Source organism: Phyllobates terribilis, unplaced genomic scaffold (genome assembly GCF_046119375.1).
Source record: "Phyllobates terribilis strain yellow unplaced genomic scaffold, ASM4611937v1 Scaffold_2__4_contigs__length_985480577, whole genome shotgun sequence".
NCBI classification, from domain to species: domain Eukaryota; kingdom Metazoa; phylum Chordata; class Amphibia; order Anura; family Dendrobatidae; genus Phyllobates; species Phyllobates terribilis.
Window position 1 is genome coordinate 362,497,799 of NW_027362762.1, and position 22,829 is coordinate 362,520,627.

The 22,829-nt window shown below is 41.1% G+C and overlaps 1 protein-coding gene across 4 annotated transcripts in view; it reads left to right on the top strand.

The window, feature by feature from the left end:
* ARHGAP6 (Rho GTPase activating protein 6) overlaps positions 1-22,316 on the top strand; it is an 807,277-nt gene extending 784,961 nt beyond the window's left edge. For 3 of the 4 annotated variants that reach the window (XM_073664706.1, XM_073664709.1, XM_073664710.1), the window contains exons 11-13: positions 12,333-12,586; positions 16,907-16,990; positions 18,168-22,316. In XM_073664706.1, coding sequence (XP_073520807.1) covers positions 12,333-12,586; positions 16,907-16,990; positions 18,168-18,859 — 1,030 coding nt within the window. In that variant the 3' untranslated portion in view covers positions 18,860-22,316. The remainder of the gene's footprint in view (positions 1-12,332; positions 12,587-16,906; positions 16,991-18,167) is intronic. The other variant, XM_073664708.1, reaches the window with a different exon arrangement.
* Positions 22,317-22,829: the final 513 nt, after the last annotated feature.

Consider the following 22,829-nt stretch of genomic DNA (forward strand, 5'->3'; position numbering starts at 1 on the left):
CTCTAAAAAGGGTGGATTCAGATGAACGTCTAGGCACAACGCCAGAATACTGGGGTCAAGAACTGAGTTCTGAGTAAAGAAATTTAGAAACTTGGGAATGGCATGTATTTAGACAAATTCTGTAAATGAAAGGACGCAATTAATTGTAAGAAGTCTGTTGAGATTTTACATTTTTATTAAATAAAGCAAATATGTTATGCTTCTTGGGTGAGAAATATTAGGAGTAGCCTCTCAGGAAAACTTACTAAAGCTAGCTTCGGAGAGCAGCTTTAACGTTACTTTTTTCCTCTTGTATGACTATTTATGTCAGTTTCTGGAAATCCTCTTGCTTTTTCTAATCATTCAGTATTACAGGAATCATAAAACAATATTAAAGTTAAGAATGGCTACACTGTACAATATTTAACTATATAAAGGTTCTAAATCAATGTGACACATACAGTGCCTACAAGTAGTATTCAACCCCCTGCAGATTTAGCTGGTTTGATAAGATGCAAATAAGTTAGAGCCTTCAAACTGCAAACGAGAGTAGGTTTTATGAACAGAAGCATAAATCTTACAAACCAAAAAGTTATGTTGCTCAGTTGAATTTTATTAAATTTTAAACATAAAAGTGTGGGTCAATTATTATACAACCCCTATGTTTAATATTTTGTGGAATAACCCTTGTTTGCAATTACAGCTAATATTCGTCTTTTATAAGACCTGATCAGGCCGGCACAGGTCTTTGGAGTTATCTTGGCCCACTCCTCCATGCAGATTTTCTCCAAGTTATCTAGGTTCTTTGGGTGTCTCATGTGGACTTTATTCTTGAGCTCCTTCCACAAGTTTTCAATTGGGTTAAGGTCAGGAGACTGACTAGGCCACTCCAACACCTTGACTTTTTCCCTCTTGAACCAGGCCTTGGTTTTCTTGGCTGTGTGCTTTGGGTCGTTGTCTTGTTGGAAGATGAAATTATGACCCATCTTAAGATCCTTGATGGAGGAGCGGAGGTTCTTGGCCAATATCTCCAGGTAGGCCGTGCTATCCATCTTCCCATGGATGCGGACCAGATGGCCAGGCCCCTTGGCTGAGAAACAGCCCCACAGCATGATGCTGCCACCACCATGCTTGACTGTAGGGATGGTATTCTTGGGGTCGTATGCAGTGCCATCCAGTCTCCAAACGTCACGTGTGTGGTTGGCACCAAAGATCTCGATCTTGGTCTCATCAGACCATAGAACCTTGAACCAGTCTGTCTCAGAGTCCTCCAAGTGATCATGAGCAAACTGTAGACGAGACTTGACATGACGCTTTGAAAGTAAAGGTACCATACAGGCTGGTCTGGAACGGAGACCATTGCGGTGGAGTACGTTACTTATGGTATTGACTGAAACCAATGTCCCCACTGCCATGAGATCTTCCCGGAGCTCCTTCCTTGTTGTCCTTGGGTTAGCCTTGACTCTTCGGACAAGCCTGGCCTCGGCACGGGAGGACACTTTCAAAGGCTGTCCAGGCCGTGGAAGGCTAACAGTAGTTCCATAAGCCTTCCACTTACGGATGATGCTCCCAACAGTGGAGACAGGTAGGCCCAACTCCTTGGAAAGGGTTTTGTACCCCTTGCCAGCCTTGTGACCCTCCACGATCTTGTCTCTGATGGCCTTGGAATGCTCCTTTGTCTTTGCCATGTTGACCATGTCTGAGTGCTGTTCACAAGTTTGGGGAGGGTCTTAAATAGTCAGAAAAGGCTGGCAAAAGAGATCTTTAATCCACACATGTGAAGCTCATTATTCTTGGTGCCTGAACTACTTCTTAATACTTTAGGGGGACCAAACAGGATTCTTGTGGTTTGAGGGGTTGAATAATAAATGACTCTCTGAATTAACTTTTAACGTTTTTTAAAAAACAAAACAAAACAAAAACAAAATTTGCTGCAGTGCATTTCCCACTTCCAGGCTGATCTACAGTACAAATGTCACAATGCCAAGTTAATTCCGCATGTGTCAACCAGCTAAATCTGCAGGGGGTTGAATACTACTTGTAGGCTCTGTAAGAATTGTCTTTCAAGGTAACTTGATAAACCATACATGACTATTCACTCTTCCTTCTGTAATATACAGTGGCATATGCTAGCACAGTGACACCATGGAGCCGGTACACTGAAAGTTTTGGGGCATTGGTCTTGTTATTTAGAGAAACAGTGTTCCTTCATCAGAAGAGAGCTGATTTGCATGCTTTTTTCAAGGAAGCACGGCAGTAAGACTCCATACACCAGATGAATTACTTGCAAGTAGTGATGCGCGAACGTGCTTGGATAAGAGGTTATCCGAGCACACTCAGGTGCTAACTGAGTATCTTCGCTGTGCTCACGAAATAGGTTTGCGTCGCCGCGGCTGCATGATTCGCTGCTGTTTGAAAGGCTATTCCTGCATGTGTGCCACGAATCATGCAGCCGCTGCAACGCGAACCTATTTTGCGAGCACGCTGAGGATGCTCGGTTAGCTGCTGAGCGTGCTCGGATAACCCCTTATTCAAGCACCTTCGCGCATCACAACTTGCAAGGAATAGCATTATACCAGAGAGTTATTTAAAAAAAACAAAAAAAAAACAAACAAGCAATGTGAACTGAGGTCTAAGATGGTACACATGCAAGAAATAGGAGCATGTTCACACTAGCAAAAAGAAGCAAAACCTGCAAAAGACAAAAAATATATCTCATACCCTACCATCATTATATATAAATGTAAAGCAAAGTTGCATATTAAATATAGGGTACTTAGTGAACTATTTTTGATCAAAAAAAGTATACAAGCCATCCTACCAGCGACAAGGTGACCCTAAATTGGGACGGTACCTACACTGTCTATATTAAAAACCTTACTGTATATCAAAGTTGAAGTAATGCATATAAAAGGGTAGACAAATAGGACCGGGTCCCAACTTCAGACCACCTAGGCCGGTGGTAAGCTACATATATACTAATCAGCTCAACAAAGGGGATGCCACACCCTTAATTTGCACAGAATGCAAACAAGACAAAAAAAGGTTTTTAATATAGACAGTGTAGGTACCGTCCCAATTTAGGGTCACCTTGTCGCTGGTGGGACAGCTTGTATACTTTTTTTGATCACAGAGTTATTTAGAAACAATATTTTTGTACAATGTCTTGTAATGACAGACCCATTGCTGCATTAATTTACTATATTTCAGGTTCAGGTTTTCATGTCACAAGGATTTGTCATAGTTTCTTACCTTAATGAGATATCCATCCATAATATCAAGGGGAGGTGTGTGTGACTACCATAGTGCTCACTTCCCTGTAACCACTTGTTTCGCCTTCAGGATGTCAGACCTCCAGTGTTAGAGACCTAGAGGACATAGGGGTGGCAGCCCAGGCAATAAATAAAATAAGCTCTCTCTAAGCTTCAGCAAATGGGGCCTTTTTGGAGAGTGTTTGATAGACTGCATCTTGGTATACTTTTTTGTGTGACAAGCTGCATTTGTTTGCTTTTGGGTGAGGTAAGTCACCTTATCAGGCTTTCAAAAAAAATTCTATAGATTTTTGCATTGGGACTAGAGACAAATTAGCTAGATTTTTAGTCAAATTTTGTCCGAAATTGGAAATTCGGTTCACAGTAATTTGATTCACTGTGAGTTGAAACTTCTCTAAAGCCTCGTTTGCCCTGAAAATGTGTATGAGGTCTCCTAGGACTGTATCATATTCATTTAAAGCTTTTTAATGCAAACACCATGTTAGTTATGTTAAATTGACTTTAGCATATATGTTTATGGGTAAACGGATGACATTCAAAGCTCTGCTGTCACACTCTAGCTGTACAGCTTGTTCAGCATTTTGCAACTTTCACTTCCTATCTTTTTTCTAAGCTGGGATCTGTGAAATCCTTTCACTATCCTGATTCATCACAAAATGTCTGCTGCATTCCCTACCTTTGCTTTTGTAGAGGCTATTATAGTCCCTCCTGATTGGCTGTGCTATATCGTGTGATGTGATAGCAACATGGTATTATGGGCAAGCCCATCCAACCACACCTGAGGTTATGTAATCCTTCCCTGGCTGATGCAGTCTTCTGTATAAAATGGCAGGGACCATTTTAGGTCATTCGCAAGAAGGAAATCACATTTTATACAAATTTTCACATATACTAATCAGCTCTCACCCAGCAGTGCACAGAACTTTACCTTGTGGGAACATTTTAATGGTATATTTGCTGTGTAGTTACAAAATTCTTTTTATTTTGATATAGAAATATGATACCGCTGCAAAGACACAATTGATGCTGGATGGATATTGTTCTTGCACATTTAAAGGAAGAAATAGACTATCCCTGTTGCCTGGTCTTTGAGCCTGATAATGCACATAAGCATCCATAGGCGGGATGAACACACCACTTCCATAGAGAAGTCTATATGAATAAGCTGCATAAGACCCAACAGTAACATCAGCAAGTAGCTCCCTGGGACAACATTTTATCACCAAAATATATTAGAAAATTAAGGCATTCAAGTATTAAGAAACTTTAGCATATTTTCTATTTAAAGCAATGGCAGGAAAGAATGTCAAATGTGAGTAAGAGAGTAAGGTATCCTAATGCACCATGACTGTGGATAATCCCAGTGTCTCCTTCTCTCCTGTCATCCATCTGTCCCAGAAATTCATTGATGTGTCATTTATTTCCCTATTTGACTGTCTTAGATGTAGTTTTTGCCTTCCTATCTTTTGTTACTGGGCAGACTGCTCGCGCAGGGCTAACAATCTATGGACAGGTCAGGCGACAGACTGCTTCGTGACAAACTACATAGCAGCACAGTAGCCTTTCTGAATGCAGCACATACAATAATGCGGGAGCCACATCCAACCAATAGTCACCATGTAACGTAGCAACAGGTAGGCTTAATGTAATTTCATAAAATGAGTCACAACTCCCACACACCTTAAATGTCACAAAGACTAAAGAACCTGCTCAGTAGATTATAATAAACCCTAAGCGACAATAAAACTGTACAGAATGTATCACTCCATGTGGTAGAAAATAATAGTCTTCACCCCGGCATTATGTTTGCATCTTTTCTTTTAAATCACAGCTAAACTGCCATGTAGAACTTTGGAAAAAATAAGGTGGGTGGTATAAGGGTTAAATCTGCTATGTAAGCTTACACTGTTCTACATATTGTTAAAAGTTGTCAGGTTCAGTTCTGAAATGATGATTATGACTTCTTAATGATTTTGACCTCCTGAATTCAAATCTGACAATTAAAATTTGGAGTTGACTCTTATTTCTATGATATCAAAGAGTTTTCCTTTTACTGCTACATATAATTAATGCATAAAAGTTTCAGTACTTTGAAACATTATTATTTTTGAAAATGTAAAGATACAGAATATTTTGTTATGCCAATTTTCTGGTATTTATTTAGAGGAAACTTCGCAATAATTCAAATAACTAAAACATGTCTAAACATTATTGTGAATTGTCATAGAGGAAAATTAAAATCCATAAAACAACTTCAGAGACATTGAACATATGAGGAAGAGAGAAAATTACCTATCACTGGAGAAGAGCTGACACTCTGACCTTCCTTTTTGGGATTAATTATAGCTAAGGGGAGAGAAACTAATTAAAACAACATTTGAAGCAGAGACCTCCTGCCGTGGACAGGTGATTAAAACAGGATATCTGCTAGGGAAAGACAGTAACCCGTGAGATCTGTTTACGCTGGGAAGGAGAAGTGCAGAGGCTGCCTTTGCTCCAAGGAAGAAGCATCCTGGGTTCAAAGGATTTTTTTGAGAGTGGTCCAGAAGTTGTGTTTTCATTGTCCAGATATGAATATTGGGGTTTTGTATCGATCCGATATTTATGGGACATAGATTTTCGGCATTGTAGCAGAGGGACAAACAGAACGCATTCATTCACATCACCGTGGAGCCACTAGAGCCCCTCCAACTTGATAACGATCTTAATAGATTATACGAACCATCCAATAGATGTTTGATCCCTATGTAATGTTAAAATCATGATAAGAAATAAGACGTCAATATCTACCAAGAACCTTCAGGTGCGAAGATATCCTGTAAGTTGAGGATCTCCTTAAATTCTAACAGTCCCAGCACATGCACAATCCACCCCAAAATTAGCTAATCATGGGGAGGTGTGTGGGCGTAACTTTGAGCTAATAAAAATCAGTATTTGGGTCTGGGCCATTTGTCAGTCCTTGAAAGACATAGTTTGCTGTGGTTCTGTCCATTTTCCCAACCGGAGTTCTTCCCTCCGCTAAGGTCTGAGCAATTTCCGCGACCAGGTTGAGTAGTTTTCTTTTGTTATTCCTTTTTATTTCATGTAATTGTATATATCGTATTGTTTGTTCCTATTTTGTATCATCTTGTATATATTTTATAAACACTGCCTAACTTTCTGGATTAAATATATAATATTTAATAGCACTGTTCTTCTTGTTCTGTAAACCGTACCCCTGAAGCCATACGCTACCTGTAACGGGTGTCCAAACCGCCTGTATAAATGATTGGTGGTAGCCGCTAGTATTTTTTTTGTTATTGCGGAGCTGGCAGTGACCGTACGGTGGGTTTATTCCATGTGTTGGAATCGGAGGTGTATATACCATACGCTCACTGTTAGTTCCCCAATAACCAGCCTAGTAGTTGAAACAGCCGTGGTCTCATCCATCACTTGTCAGCCAGTTACATAATTGTCCTGAAGATTGGAGGCAGCGGAGTTGCATTTCCTTGACAACTGATGGCCGCAGTGAGATCTGTGTGAACTCTCCAGTGTCATCTGTGGCAAAGTAGTAACAGTGGTGGGATCTGCGTGAATTCCCCCAGCTTTGTATCCATGACACGAATCATAAAGTTACAGAAATTGCACTACAAAATTTGGTCATCATTCAGTGACAACTCTTTTTTTGCTTGTCTCTTGTACTCCTGCATCGGATCATCTCTTGCAATTGTCCAACAGTAATCTGCAAGCATTGAAGGATTCCATTTTCCTTGATATCTTTTCTCCATAGCCACAATGTCTTGGTGAAATCTCTCACCGTGCTCACTACTTTGCAGTTTTGTGGAAAAAAGTCTAGATGCGAATGTAAGCAATGAATCTTTAAGGACATGTTGCAGCCAAGATCCTTATGTTTTGAGAATATTTTCCACTGGCTTTTCATAGATATCTGCTCTTGAGTTTACCCAAAAATTAGTTACCACTAATGCAAATGCTGCCTATTCATCCTTTTCCTTTTCATAACATACTAATAGTATCCTGAAATAGGGCTTGGGCAGCCCTGACTCTTGGTCTTCCTTTCCTGGGGCGGTCCTCATGTGAGCCAGTTTCTTTGTAGCGCTTGATGGTTTTTTGGGGACACTTTCAAAGTTTTCCCAATTTTTTGGACTGACCTTCATTTCTTAAGGTAATGGTGGCCACTCGTTTTTCTTTACTTAGCTGCTTTTTTCTTGCCATAATACAAATTCTAACAGTCTATTCAGTAGGACTATCAGCTGTGTATCCACCTGACTTCTGCGCAACACAACTGATGGTCCCAACCCCATTTATAAGGCAAGAAATCCCACTTATTAAACCTGACAGGGCACCTGTGAAGTGAAAACCATTTCCGGTGACTACCTCTTGAAGCTCATCAAGAAAATGCCAAGAGTGTGCAAAGCAGTCATCAAAGCAAAAGGTGGCTACTTTGAAGAACCTAGAATATAAGACATATTTTCACACTTTTTTGTTAAATATATAATTCCACATGTGTTAATTCATAGTTTTGATGCCTTCAGTGTGAATGTACAATTTTCATAGTCATGAAAATACAGAAAAATCTTTAAATGAGGTGTGTCCAAACTTTTGGTCTGTACTGTATATATAAACAGCTCAAAAAAATAAGGGAACACTTAAACAACAGAATATAACTCCAAGTACATCAAACTTCTGTGAAATCAAACTGTCCACTTAGGAAGCAACACTGATTGACAATCAATTTCACATGCTGTTGTGCAAATGGAATAGACAATAGATGGAGATTATTGGCAATTATCAAGACACCCTCAATAAAGGAGTAGTTCTGCAGGTGGGGACCACAGACCACATCTCAGTACCAATGATTTCTGGCTGATGTTTTGGTCACTTTTGAATGTTGGTTGTGCTTTCACACTCGTGGTAGCATGAGACGGACTCTACAACCCACAGAAGTTGCTCAGGTAGTGCAACTCATCCAGGATGGCACATCAATGCGAGTTGTGGCAAGGAGGTTTGCTGTGTCTGTCAGCGTAGTGTCCAGAGGCTGGAGGCGCTACCAGGAGACAGGCCAGTACACCAGGAAACGTGGAGGAGGCCGTAGGAGGGCAACAACCCAGCAGCAGGACCGCTACCTCCGCCTTTGTGCAAGGAGGAACAGGAGGAGCACTGCCAGAGCCCTGCAAAATTACCTCCAGCCGGCCACAAATGTGCATGTGTCTGTACAAACGGTTGGAACTGACTCCATGAGGGTGGTATGAGGGCCCGATGTCCACAGATGGGGGTTGTTCTCACAGCCCAACACCGTGCAGGATGCTTAACATTTGCCACAGAACATCAGGATTGGCAAAGTCGCCACTGGCGCGCTGTGCTCTTCACAGATGAAAGCAGGTTCACACTGAGCACATGTGACAGACGTGACAGAGTCTGGAGATGCCGTGGAGAGCAATCTGCTGCCCGCAACATCCTTCAGCATGACCGGTTTGGCAGTGGGTCAGTAATGGTGTGGGGTGGCATTTCTTTGGAGGGCCGCACAGCCCTCCATGTGCTCGCCAGAGGTAGCCTGACTGTATTCGGTACCGAGATGAGAGCCTCAGACCCCTTGTGAGACCATATGCTGGTGCAGTTGGCCCTGGGTTCCTCCTAATGCAGAACAATGGCAGACCTCATGTGGCTGGAGTGTGTCAGCAGTTCCTGCAAGATGAAGGAATTGAAGCTATGGACTGGCCTGCCCGTTCCCCAGACCTGAATCCCATTGAGCTCATCTGGGACATCATGTCTCACTCCATTCACCAACGTCGCGTTGCACCACAGACTGTCCAGGAGTTGGCGGATGCATTAGTCCAGGTCTGGGAAGAGATCTCACAGGAGACCATCCGCAACCTCATCAGGAGCATGTCCAGGCATTGTAGGGAGGTCATACAGGCACGTGGAGGCCACAGACAATACTAAGCCTCATTTTGACTTGTTTTAAGGACATTACATCAAAGTTGGATCAGCCTGTAGTGTGTTTTTCCACTTTAATTTTGGGGGTGACTCCAATTCCAGGCCTCCATTGGTTAATAAATTTGATTTCCATTGATGATTTTTGTGTGATTTTGTTGTCAGCACATTCAACTTTGTACAGAACAAAGTATTCAATGAGAATATTTCATTCATTCAGATCTAGGATGCGTTATTTGAGTGTTCCCTTTATTTTTTTGAGCAGTGTATATATAAAATGGAACAGATAAGGACTGTTCAAAAATCTGTTGGTTGAGGCAAGTTTTTATATTTTACATATATCTTCTTTGCAGTAGCAGGGACCCCTTTAACTGCAGGACCCCTGTGCAGCTAACCAGGTTGTTCACCGCTGATCTATCAATAAATTATCCATGGCTTTATCTATCTCTATAAAAAAGGGTCAACGTTGCCTCCTAAATTGCTAAGAGTGATTGCTCTAAGACATTGAAACTGCATTACCTCAATGGAAAAATGAGAAAGCATTACAAAATGTGCACATGAAATATTTTTTTAAAAAAATTCTGTAATATTAATATGAAAAATTACAGTAAAGGAAAGCACTTAGCGCATAGATTGGCCCACAGCCAGCGTCAAGGCATCTTTCATTGTTGGGTCCCTGTCCTGTTTTGTCACCTCTCCTGGGCTGAAAGCTTACAATTTATGGGTCAGGAGTGGTTCAGCTAACTACTTAAAATCACCCGAGGCTGATGGGGGAGGGAGTGCACATGCCAAATAGAAAATTAGAAACAAACAGCGAAAATATCGTAGAGCAAACACTCTTAGCAATTTAGGAGGCAACTTTGACCCTTTTTTATAGTTTGATTTTTTTTTTAGTTGACTCATGTTCACATTAGGTAGGATGTGCTGGCCATTTTCGCTATTTATCTATCTCTATATATACTGTACATAGCTAGATTATTTTTGGACCACATTAAAGCATTTTTGTGAGATCTAGTCAGTCATAACAATCCTTGTTTTATCCCTCTGTGGTGAAGATGTGCAACCCTTATCCTCCATTTTATCAGCTGCCTTTAGCCTTACTGCATTCCTCCTCCTTATTTTCTGCAAGCAATTAAGCTTGATGGCAGGATATGATTGGCTTGCCCCTTCTCTCCATGTCCACCGCGTGCCTATATAGTTATGTAACACACCTCCACGAAGCACTGTTTGTCTTTCAGATTCTTAATTGGAAAAATACTTGCCATTGCCATGCTTTTCATAGATTTCCTGTTGACCTGAAAATAATGTACTTTAGCAGTTTCTTGATTTTTTTTTTTGCTTATTTCACAAGAATATAATTTTTTTTATAGGAGTTTGCAACTGTTTGGTATTACTCTTCTGCAGACCTCATAAATATTCAGAAAGCTTCTCATGTATTTCCTTAGTGAAATGTACAGTTTTTGATTATAAAGTCCGCTTTATATACTGTATGTCAACTTGGGTCTAATGAGTGCCATAAGGAGACAGTTTAATAATAACTGCAGCTTTGAAATGCATGAACTTACTTAGTATTTTTTTGTATTGTAAAATGTGTTATGCGGTATTATGCCTATCTGTATGGTGTGTTCCATTGTTCAATAGGTAAATTCAGAATAATTTGTAGTACTTTCCTGCCCCCTTGTGGCTATTTAGAGGAATAATATTATATGCTTTGTTAAATAACGGGTAACCTCAATGCTGATTAGTAAACTAAAAGGGACCAGAGAGCTGCATACCTTACATAACATTACATTACCTAAAGGTCTCTTACATGGGGCAATGATCATAGGATCAAATCATGATTTCCAATCATCATAGTCAGCGAGGAAATGACCAGCTTGGTTATCTTTGATTGTATCTTTTACGCTGATCTAAAACTTATCATTGCTTAGCAATACGTCCCTGAATGGAAGCAGGGGATGTGCTGCTAACAACAATGTAAAGGTTTTCATACAGAGGACCATATGATCAATCTTTTCTACAAAATATTGTGATTTTTTTTCATAATTTAAAATGAGGTAAACGAGCGACCAGGTTCATTGAGTGATGCTCATTAAGGGCAGATCATCCCCTGTGTAAAAGACCCTCAGCCTGGGTTCACACGTCGCTTATTTTGTGCAGATTTTACACATAGAAAATTCACAGCATTTTACAGTACCTGAAAAGTTGATGAGTTTTACCTTAAAACGTTTCTCCTAGAATTAGATAAAATGGAGTCCTTCATATATATCAAACTGCAGCCCTTCCTAGTCCCATGTCAGTATGGACTGCAGACTGAAGACAACATACAGATCCTAAGATGCATGTCTCAACTGCCAAGAGCTGTATCACACATGCCTCAGTCAGGGACAGGAGCACGGCAGTGATATGAGAAGCACACTACATTGTGCTCCCCGAGAAGATCTCCAGCTTCACCCCCCCCTCCTCCTTCTTGTCCTCCTCCTCTATCTCCTCCATCAGCCTGCTATAAAGCTGTCAGTGAACAGATACGGACTGTACCCAACTGGAAACAAATACATATTGAAGAGGATGAAGCTGGAGAAAGCCCCCTGTGTGCTCAGTGAGGAAGAGATATATTTCTTCATGTATCACAGTCATGCTCCTGGCCGCCGAATGAAGGATTGTGTGATACAGCTTTTGTCAGTTGAGACGCAGGTTTTGGGAGCTGTATGTCTTCAGTTTGCAGCCCATACTATCACATGACCAGGACGATCTGCAGTTTGATGCAATTTGGCTTATTCTCGGAGAACCCCTTACATCTCATTCACATGCTGCTTTTGTATGCAGAACCTGGCTTTTGCTGCATTTTTTTAAAATCCATAGCATGTCAATTACTCTTGTGAAAATGCACTTTTTTAGTGTGGATTTTATCCATTTCAATGGGGACCCTAAATGCTTGGCCTGCCATTATGTTGCTCCTTTGGTGAGTTTCTGCACCAAGGCATGCACATATAATCTGCGCCAAATATATGACATGTGCACCTAGTCTCTGTGTCTGGAAAATCCATTGTATTTTATAAGTGAAAATGTAGAGATGTAAGCTTATTATAATGATTGCCTTCCTGAACTAAAGACAGATTATCCGTAACTGAGTATATCATTTTCTTACAGGAGTCCAGAACTGTTGAGATCTGAGGGTTCTTTTTCCATTGAAGGACGACACTCGTCTACGGACTCTAATAAAGTATCCAGTGGTGATTTATCTCCATATGACAATAATTCCCCAGTATTGTCTGACCGATCCGCAACTGCAAGGCAAGAAAATAGTTCTGAGAAGATCCTGAAGGCTGCTGACCACCAGACATTAGTTAGTCATTTACTCTCCAAGACCAAGGAAAATGCCTCAGCACAGTGGTGTCCTAAAGGTATGTAGTAAATTTATAGATTTACAGGCTGTGTACGGGCGGTGCTTTCTGATCCACCCATTCATTGCAACCCCAGTTGGGTGTGGAGGGAGGCCGCATCATACATGCAAACTGATTGTATTGGAACAATGGAGTTCCCATGCGTACAAGTACTACTGAAGATAATCTTTGAGGAGGAAATATGTTTAGAGCATGACATTACAAAAATATAACAGTTAAACAAAAGTACTGGGCAACAAAAGCTTACAAGTGCCCTCATGACTGTCATTTTTCATGTCAGAGAACTGTTTGTCTTAGCTTCCTGAGATTCTCCTAAAATATGGAGAGCTGGCACCTTAAGACTATGTGCGGACGATACGTATTTAAAGCAGAAATTTTCTGTGCGTTTCTGCTTCTCCTTGGCAGGGAAAATGCATGCGTTTTTGATGCGTTTTTGTACATCAATGAATGATTTTTGGAGCTAAATAAAGTTATTTGGTGGGACATTGCTTAAACCTTGGATTACCAACAGAACTGGGGTGAGTATATTGGTTAATTTGAATGATTAAAGAATGTGTTTGTTGTAATTAAAATAAAGTGTTTACACTGTGTCTGTGTATTTATTTAACTCTTTACTTTACTTTAATTAAGTTTGGTCATGAAAAGGTCTGATTGACTCCTTGTCATATCCAAACCAAAGAGCTAGGTGTCAGCTAGTCCCATTCACCCAATCTTCATTAGGATTTCTATTCACGTAATTTATGCAGCTGCTGTGAGCTGCTATTTTTAGCCTGGGAAGGTGCCATTAGGCAAACATGGTCCGTGGTCATTAATAACATCTCACAGCTGGTTCGTTAGCTGCGACGTCCCTCGGATCAGCACTCAGCAGCACTTTGGACACAGCTTATTTTTGCTGCGTCCAAAACGCGGTGTTCTAATGCCGCAATTTTATTGTCGGTAAATGTGAATCCACTGCATATAATGACACTTCAATCGGTCAAAATCTGCAGCGGAGACTGGCGTGTCCGCTACAGATATTTACATGCTGCGGGTGAGTTTGAGTACGTGGCCACGATCAGGAGCCGCTGCAGGTCTGACGCTGCGTGTTTATACAGCATCAAACCTGCAGCATCCAGATGTTACAGCATAGTGGATGGGATCTCTAGAAATCCCATGTCCACTATGCGTGCATCAGAGGTGGCGAATCACCCGTGGACAATGACATGCGGCGCGTCTTTCAGTACCGCAGCATGTCAAATTCTCGTGCGAAGTCGCTAGTGTCCACAACAGAAATTTGACCGCTAGAAAGTATTGAATGCGGTAAATCCGCATGGTTCAGTGAACACATGTGGATTTACCTGCGTTCAATATATAATGCAACATTTTGGATGCAGCAAAAAATATGCGTCCAAAGCGCTGCTATGTCTGGATCGTGGGCACAGAGCCGAAAATGTAAAAAACAAAATGGCGTGGGCTCCCGCGTCATTTTTATATCCAGCAGAGGGAAAGCTGATCGCTGGGGGCTGATATTAGTAGCCGGGGAAGGGGCCATTAGTGACAATGTTCCCTGGCTATTAATATCAGCCCACAGCTGTTTGTTTAGCCTTTACTGGCTAGATTACAGGGAGACCCCAGAAAAAAATTGACGTAGGGTTCCCCTATAAAATCGAACCAGCAAAGGCTAAACTAGGCAGCTGCCTTCTGATATTAATAGCCAGGGAAGGGGCCATGGATACTAGCCACCTCTGCGGCCATTAATATCACCCCTCAGCAGCCCCAGAAATGGCACATTCATAAGATGCGCCAAATCTGGCACTTAGCCTCTTCTCACTGCCCTGTAGCGGTGGCGAGTGGGGCAATGGGGTTGGTTTTCACGTCAGCATGGTATTGTCGTGACCATCAGCTGATATGTGACGTCAGAGCAGGTCCTGTAAGTACCACCGGCTGCCGGGGGCCGCCGGACAGGTGAGTATAGAGATTCAATTTTTATTTTTAACTTTTTTCTTTCTTTTTTTTTTTTATCACATGTGGTAGCCGGGATGAAGAGGAGACTACTTCTCCTACCATCCATGCCGCTCCCGCTGTTATCGGGAGTAGAGGAGTTGTAATCTCCTCTTCATCCCGAGTACCACACGCATCGCGATCATTTCGCGGCCATTGAATTTAATTGAAACGCAGCAAATCCACATTTGCCTGCGGGTTTGCTGCGTTTCAATGTAAATCAATGGCCGCGAATACGCGGTGTGATCGCGCTAGAAATGGCCATGATGCGTTTTGCAATGCAATGTGAATTCAGCCCGTTAATTAACGCATCATGTACACAGCACATCCGAATTCGCATTGCTATGCATGGCAGACCGATTAACAAGCGTTTTCGCAGCCGGAAAAACGTTGCAAAAATGCTACGTGTGAACTTAACCTAATTCTCCAGGGCTGCAATGATATATAAGTCCCAGGCCTCTCACCTACCACCAACCACATAATTTGTAATACTACAGTGCTCCAATGTGACAGAAAGTGCCTTTGGACCCTTTTAGGCACCTTGACTTTTGTTTTTTGTTTTTTCAACTTTGCACCACCTATACTGTAGCTATGCTCCCTGAAAAAAAAGTTGTGTGTAATGAGTTTGAGTCGAATTTCTTGAAATTTGCAGGTCCTTGAGAGTTCAAACATTTTGTGATTTGATTTGCGAGGATTGACAAAACAGAAAAAGATGCCCAACTCCATTTCACACTGCTGAAGTATCAACGAGAGGCTAAATACGTTTTTCACCAGTTGCCCGTTAATGCCATGCAGCTATGATGTCACATCGTTGTAGTACAGCCAATCAGGAGGGCTATCCCAGCCAGATGGAGACAGCCATTTTATGCTTGTACATAGGGGTAGGAGATCAGAGCACACAGCTCATTCCACGTAAGGATATAAAAAAGGTCTAATCTGATTGTGGTGTACTATTGCCGGGCTGAAGCAGATTGAAAATGGAAATGATAGTCTTCGTCTGTGGATAATAATCCAAAGATTCAATTGATACAGGGAAGTTCAGTACCTACATAGTCAGTGTGAATGTGAATCGAGTGATACACTGCAGTAACAGCACCTTTAAAAGCTGCATTTTTTTATTCACACACTATAAACAAGGAGGGCAATATCTCTCTCAAATGAAATTGTTTTGGAAAATTCAGGAAACCCAGCGAAGATCTGCTCAATTCTAGGTATGACCTTAAAATAGTCTCAATCATAAAGATATGGCACCAGGAGATTGACCGTTTCAAGTGTTATATATGGACACCTAACTTATTTTAAGTCCCTCCTTACTTATATTTAAATTTAAGGTTGTGGTCATACTATCATTTTTCACTTTCGGACAGGGTATTTAATATGTTTGATAGTGCCATCAAAATCTATCTGTAGTTTTATTCTTGCTTTAAAATACTGGAAAAACAAAAAGGCCTGATCGAATCCAAATATTCCATACAAATAAAGATCCTATAATTACTAGATCTATTAAAGAAGCCCTCCCATGAAGTTTTTTTCACTAAATCTGTGTATATGTGTATGTAATATAGTGTGTGTGTATATACAGTATACTCCCCTGCCACAGAGTGCAGTGTGACCAAGAGAGTCTGAAGTAGTAATGTCATTCAGAAGAGGAGCAGAACGACGCTGGATATTAACACACACACTACATTACATACACTTTATTTTAATGGCTTTCAGCTCGATCTTGGGCAATGGCTACTTGATGGATGGATGAACACTCTGTAGGATGATCGATCTTGTGCAAGCCTAGATACGAGTAAGTCCACCATTGTCTTCTCCACCGTTATCTTGAAAGTATGAAACCATTGGGTTACTGGTCTTACTCTTCACCTTGTTCCTTCTATTCTTCCAACCATGATGTCCTTCTCCAATGATTGCTGTCTTCTTATGATATCACTGGAGTTTATATGCACAGATTCAGTGAAAAAAACTTCATGGGAAGGCTTCTTTAACATTTGTTGGTATATGTTTTAAGATAGAACTAGCTGTCCTAATGCTTTAATATTTGTATCTCTTTTCTTGTTTCATCTCAGGGTCTGCTTACACCATAGAATTTAAAAAAGTTTAAAAAGTTAAAACAACATATATTAACCCAACAGGTCAAATAGACCCTCTATTGACATTCATTGAGTGAATGGGGGGGGGGGCGCTATAGATTTGTTTGGCTTATGTGTTTTTCTAGCGCATCTGCCAAAACGTGCAAATTGTGAATTCAGCCCTAATGTTGCTCATTCTTGAATTGTAATGTGTTTTTTTTTGTGTTTTCACTTGCAGAATTATTATGTGTTGTTTTTTTTGCAGATTCTATTCCACAGGAGAACTTAGACATATGGGGAACATGGCACTCAACATTAAAATCAGCATCAAAAGATCAAGGAATGACAGGTAGAGCACAGTATGATGCTTGTTGTGTCATCACATAGACTAAGGGATAGCAAACTGCATTCGTTTTCATAAATAAAACCCATCTTATTAAAGGGGTACTCCCAAGTTGCAGTTATGCAGTCACTTCTTACTTCCTGGTTACTTGGGGTCAGGTGCTCCTCCTTAAGTGAGACTTCTGGTGAGCAGCTTTTAGGCTGTGTGCCCACGATGCGTTTTTTAAGCGTTTCCGCAGCAGCAAAAACGCTGCAGAAACGCTTAAAAAACGCATGGTAGAAGGCCTGCCATGTCCCCCAATGATAATCCGCATGTGCTGTGCACATGCTGCGGAAATTTCCGCTGGGGATTATCATTGCGGAAAAAAACGCAGCACTACCAATTATTTTGCGGAAGTGCTGCGTTTTCGCCGCCATTGACTTGCATTAGAACGTGCCAATTCCGCAAGAGTGCATCTGTACTTGCGTAATTGGCGCGTTCTAATGTGCGGATGGTACCCGGGTGTAGAGGAGAGGAGAGTCTCATCCACACCCAGGTACCATTAAAAAATCTGTAAAAAAAGAATTAAATGAAAAATAAATATATACTTACCTTCTGGCGGCCCGCGCTGCGCTCCTCCTCGCTTCCCAGCACTTCGCGGTGGATTGAAGGACCTGCGCTGACGTCAGAGTCATGTGACGGGTCACGCAACGCTGACGTCGGCAGGTCCTTCAATCCACTGCTGCCGGCAAGGGAGAACGGAGTGAGCAGGACACCGGGGGCCATCGGAGGGTAAGTATACATTTATTTTTTTATTTTTAACCATTCTTTGGGGTCACACTATATAAATCCATGCTGTTTGCATGGATTTATATAGTGTGACCAAGTTGATAAGCACTTTCCAAGTGATGCTAATCGCATGGAAAGCTCTTGTCAACCCGCATGCGGAAATGCAAGTGAAGAACGCTTCACTTCCGCTTGTCCCTGGCAGGAAAAACGCATGTACAATCCGCATGTACAATCCGCATGCGTTTTTTTCTGCCAGGGAGATGCAGAAACGCTCAGGAAAAAATCCTGAGCATTTCTGCATCGTGGGCACATAGCCTTACTGCTACTCTGTAGATCTAAATGTAGAAGTCTGTGCCATTGTGTGGCCATTGCTGACCTATCATGCTTTACTATATATTTTTTATTTTTCCTTCAGGTTCATATGGGAATATCTACGAGAGCAGTTCCTTACATCAAGGGCAGTATTCACTTTCACAAAGTAATCTGACACCGAATTGGCCTTCGTGTAAAAACTCCACAGTAGAAGTAGACAATGACAAGCTCAATATACGAAGGACACACACCTCAACTGCTCTTCAGGACGGCCGGCCACACAATTCGGTGGCACGTGTTAGCAGCACTCCACAAACAGAGACGGCTAGAAGAAACCTTGAACACAGGTCTAGATGTGAACAGAACATGGTCTTGAGTAGTACAGAACATGTCACGGAGGACAATGTACAGAAAACTTGCACTCAAAATAGACCACCGCCTTTAAATTTACGGCATCCTGACATTAACAGAAATGAAGCAAGGCTTCCTCCACCCTATCCTGGCTCCTTAAAACAAGGTGCATCACAGCCACATCGCTCACCAGTGTTTTCAGCTGAACAGGCCATATGGAGACTACCCAGGTCTGAGACGGCCGTAGGGACATCTTTAGGAAGGACTCAACCCTCTGAGCAATCTGTTCAAAATAGACAGACTTCATTAAAATCTCCCGCCAACAGCCAAAACAGTAAAACTTTAACAGATCCAGACTGGCAAGAATGGCAAAGAGAAAGATGGCAGATATGGGAGCTTCTGTCCGCCGATAATCCAGATACACTACCTGAAACCTTAGTATGATGGTTCTGACGTAATAAAGACAAACGCCGATATTGCTAAAGGACTGAAACAAAGAATGGTGTTATCAAAAGTGATCCTTTTATTTTTTTACACGTTTTAAATTTAGGTTTTTTTTTTAAATTGGACCGTGCCTCATATATGATCACTGCCAACCACCCATTTGGTATTTTCTGTATCCAACTAGCAAATAAGTTTGTCATTGATGCAGTACTTGTATTTCTGATTACTGACTTTTAAAGAAATACTACAATTAGTGGCCAAATAGCTTATACATTCCCTAAGAAAAATCATATTTTATACTGGGATGTAACTTGTAGGCACATACAGAAAAAAAAAATCAGCAAAATATTATTTTTTTTCTTTCATCACTGCACTTGTTTTGCCATGTGGATCTTTTTTTTATATCAGATATGCACAAGCTGGTTTATGTGCTTTGAAATTTCTTAAGAATAGAACTGTTCTTTTAAGCCGTGCTTGGAAAGTTAGCTACGAGAGAAGCCATATTGTGGGGCACTACCATAACTGAAGCATGTTCCTGTATCTGTGTACATAGACACAATTCAATCAGTAGGTCAGATTTCAGGCCAAGCCTGCTACTATAGGAGGATTTAAGCAGTGGTCCTGTGTGCAAACATTGTTAACCACTTCAGGGCTGCGCTGCCACATTACAGGCGCGCCTGTGGAGCACTGTTGTGGGAAAGCAAAGTGATAATACAACTTATATATAATATATACAAATATACATATATAAATATATATTTATCTTGTGTAGTTTCCTGTATTGTTTCCCAACAATAAACTGGAATCACTGTAGATTAGAAATATATATATTAAATATTGCAAGTCATTAAAAGAGAACTGCTTTTGCCTACTGTCCAGTACCGGCTATCTTACAAACAGGATATGTAAAGTTAGTGAATTTTTCTAAGATGATTTATTGACTTAAAGGAGTTGTCGCTAGTTTGGAAACTATCCGCTATCCAGTGGATAGGGGATAATTTCCCGATAGTAGGAGGTCTGACCGCTGGGAGCCCCATCAATCCTGAGAAACCAGGGCTCGTGTGAATGGAGTGGTGGCCGATCATGCACACATCTTCTTCATTCATTCTAGTGCTGAAGACCAGCCGAGCGCTGCGCTCAATTACCTCCAGCTTTCCCATTAACAATGAATGGAGCGGATCTGCACATGATCAACCATTGCTCCATTCATACACTGCTCTTCAGAGCTCTGGTTCTCAGGATCAGTTGGGGTCCCATCGGTTAGACACCCAGCGATCAGGGAGTTATTCCCTATCCCATAGGTAGGGCATAACATCCAAAATTGAGAAAATCCCTTTTAAATGACATTTACATACTGCCACCATGCTATGTGATCACCATTGCTGTGTAGATGTGATTGACGGGATTTAGAACAGAACCATCCAAATAGTTATCAAAGAATAAATAAAACTCCAGCTCTTTTTATATGAAACACTTCATGTATAATAAATAAAAAAAAGATAATATTTTAATCCCGTGAAATTTAAGTTACAGGCACAACACTTCTCTGCGGTTTACGCCATGACAATGACTTAGCCCCTATAATCTATGGATTTAATGTTGTCATAGCAGTATTAAGTGAATCCATATTTGCATCCATATAAATGTACAGATTTTAAAGGGATTTACCAATATGAGATCAGTGGGTGTCAGACAGCCCTAGTGATCAGCTGAATGTGTAGTGGCAGTGAATGGTACTGCACGCTTTTTCTGTTTCTCTGGGTGAAATCTTGTAGTACCATTCATGGTCACTACATAATGTTAATTGGTGCTGATCTGATGATGATGACCTATCCCAGAGGAAATACATTAGGTTAAAGTTGTCCAAAGCCTACGATTTCGGCAGATCTTCCTATCATTCAATGTGTATGGTGGCCTCCCAACTTTCTCTCGACAGGTTATATCAGGGAACATAAGGATTAGGAGGTTGGATCTCAATCTCCCGATCCTTTTGATAAGCGGAGAGATAAGCTGCTGACAGGTAATTTTTGCAGTAGCTCTCTCATTGATAACACAGAAGCACCCAGTCAAGCATGTCTATATACGGGGGAATCGGGAAAAGTAGCCATCTGCAGAAGGATAGTTCTGCTGACCGCCATCTAATGTGGCCAGATTAAGAAAAGGTCATACATATTCAAGTCTTTAAAATCAGTTAAAATGTTGGCTTTGATATCAATATTCCTGAATCTCCTGAGCCCAGGAATGGAAGCTTTGTCATTGGAAAACTAACGCAGTCTGCTGCCTCTAAACCACAGAACTATCAAAAAGTGTAAATCCTTACAACAGGCGTTGGTGTCTCAATATAGTCCATTATTACAATAGGCGTTGGTGTCTCAATATAGTCCATTACTGTAATAAGATTTTTGGTACTGGATCAAGTTCATTTCCAAGCAGATTGATTTTAATGACATTGCATTAATGTGATAGGTACAGCAAGTTGGTAACTGCTTGATGCATCATAAACCATGTAGCTTTTGTGGTAAGGCCTGTATAAAATGTTCACATGCAGACTGCATTTTTTTTTATTAAGTGGTGACAAATGTAATCTATTGGGTATTTTTGTCGTCTTGTTCATGTATATATTATACATGTCTCATTGCACATACAATATAGCACAGTATTATGCAGGTACTTTATATATAGCATTATAGAAAAATATTCAACAGTAACCATTTTAGTCCAAAGTGTTCACAATCCGGAGGCATTATAATTTGCATTGCTTTTTTATTCTTATGTTCCAAAGTTTGGAAATTGTAAGTCTTATTCATTTTGAGTTTTTAATATATCAGGGAATTACAGATGAAATACATAATGTTCTTCCCTAGGAGCACTGCATAAAGCGCAAACTAAGCTAAAGGGGTTATCTGGCACTATTTAATTTTTTTACTATGGGCCTAAGAACTAACAGGCAGGTGCGTTGCTAACTATCAGCCTGTTCTGCCCACCGTAGGCCACTGCCAGCCCAAAGCGGTGACAGACTGCTTCGGCCGGCATTTCTGCAGCTTCCGCTGACATCACGTCGACAGAGCAGCGGCCTCTCTTCCGCTCTGCTCTGTTGATGAGGCGTGACTGCCGATGTCATGCTGATTGACAACCAGTTCCCCGCTGCCTAACTGCAGGAAGCCAACTGTCAGTCAGCAGGATGTCGGCAGTCACGCCCCATTGACAGAGCAGCCTGGAAGAGGAAGAGATGCTCTGTCAATGGGCGGGAAGCAGTAGAATCGCCTGCAAGAGCGGTCAGTGACCGCTCTGAACCGGATCCGGGTACAACAGATCTTAAGCCTAAAGTAAAAAAAAAAAAAGTCCCGGATAACCCCTTTAACATAAGGACATTTGGTAATCCCTCAACTTTATAACAGGGAGTGCAGTCCTTCAAAGTATAGCTATTTTCTACATCTCTCTTTTACAAGTAGGAAAATCAGGAAATTGGAGAAGATAGGCGTAGAGAAATTAGGAATAATTGCCAGTCACAGAATAGATTGGAAGAGACTAGTGGTTGATGTATTACAACAGTGCCTCTTGATATAAAATGATGTATGGGATATCATATCTCTGGAACGTGATGTGACATGGGCCATATGGTGGACCAATGTATGGTCCGATGAGCGATTACATAATTATATACATACATAGATAATTATTGCAGTGGGAGAAATGCAAAAGTTCATCAAGTTCAGTCAAGGGATGCAAGAGTATAAGAATGAGAGTGTTATATAATGACCACAGCCTCAGTCATTTCACTACCAATCCTGATTGAAAATTGTATGTGCGTAAAAATAACTTAGGCTACAAATTTTTTGCCGTTCCAGTACTTATCTTTTGAGTTTTTGTTTTATTAGCTGCAGGTGACCCTGGTGGTCAATCACTCGCATATGACTTCTACATTAAAGGGAATCTGTCAGCAGGTTTTTTCAACCTCATCTAAGAGCAG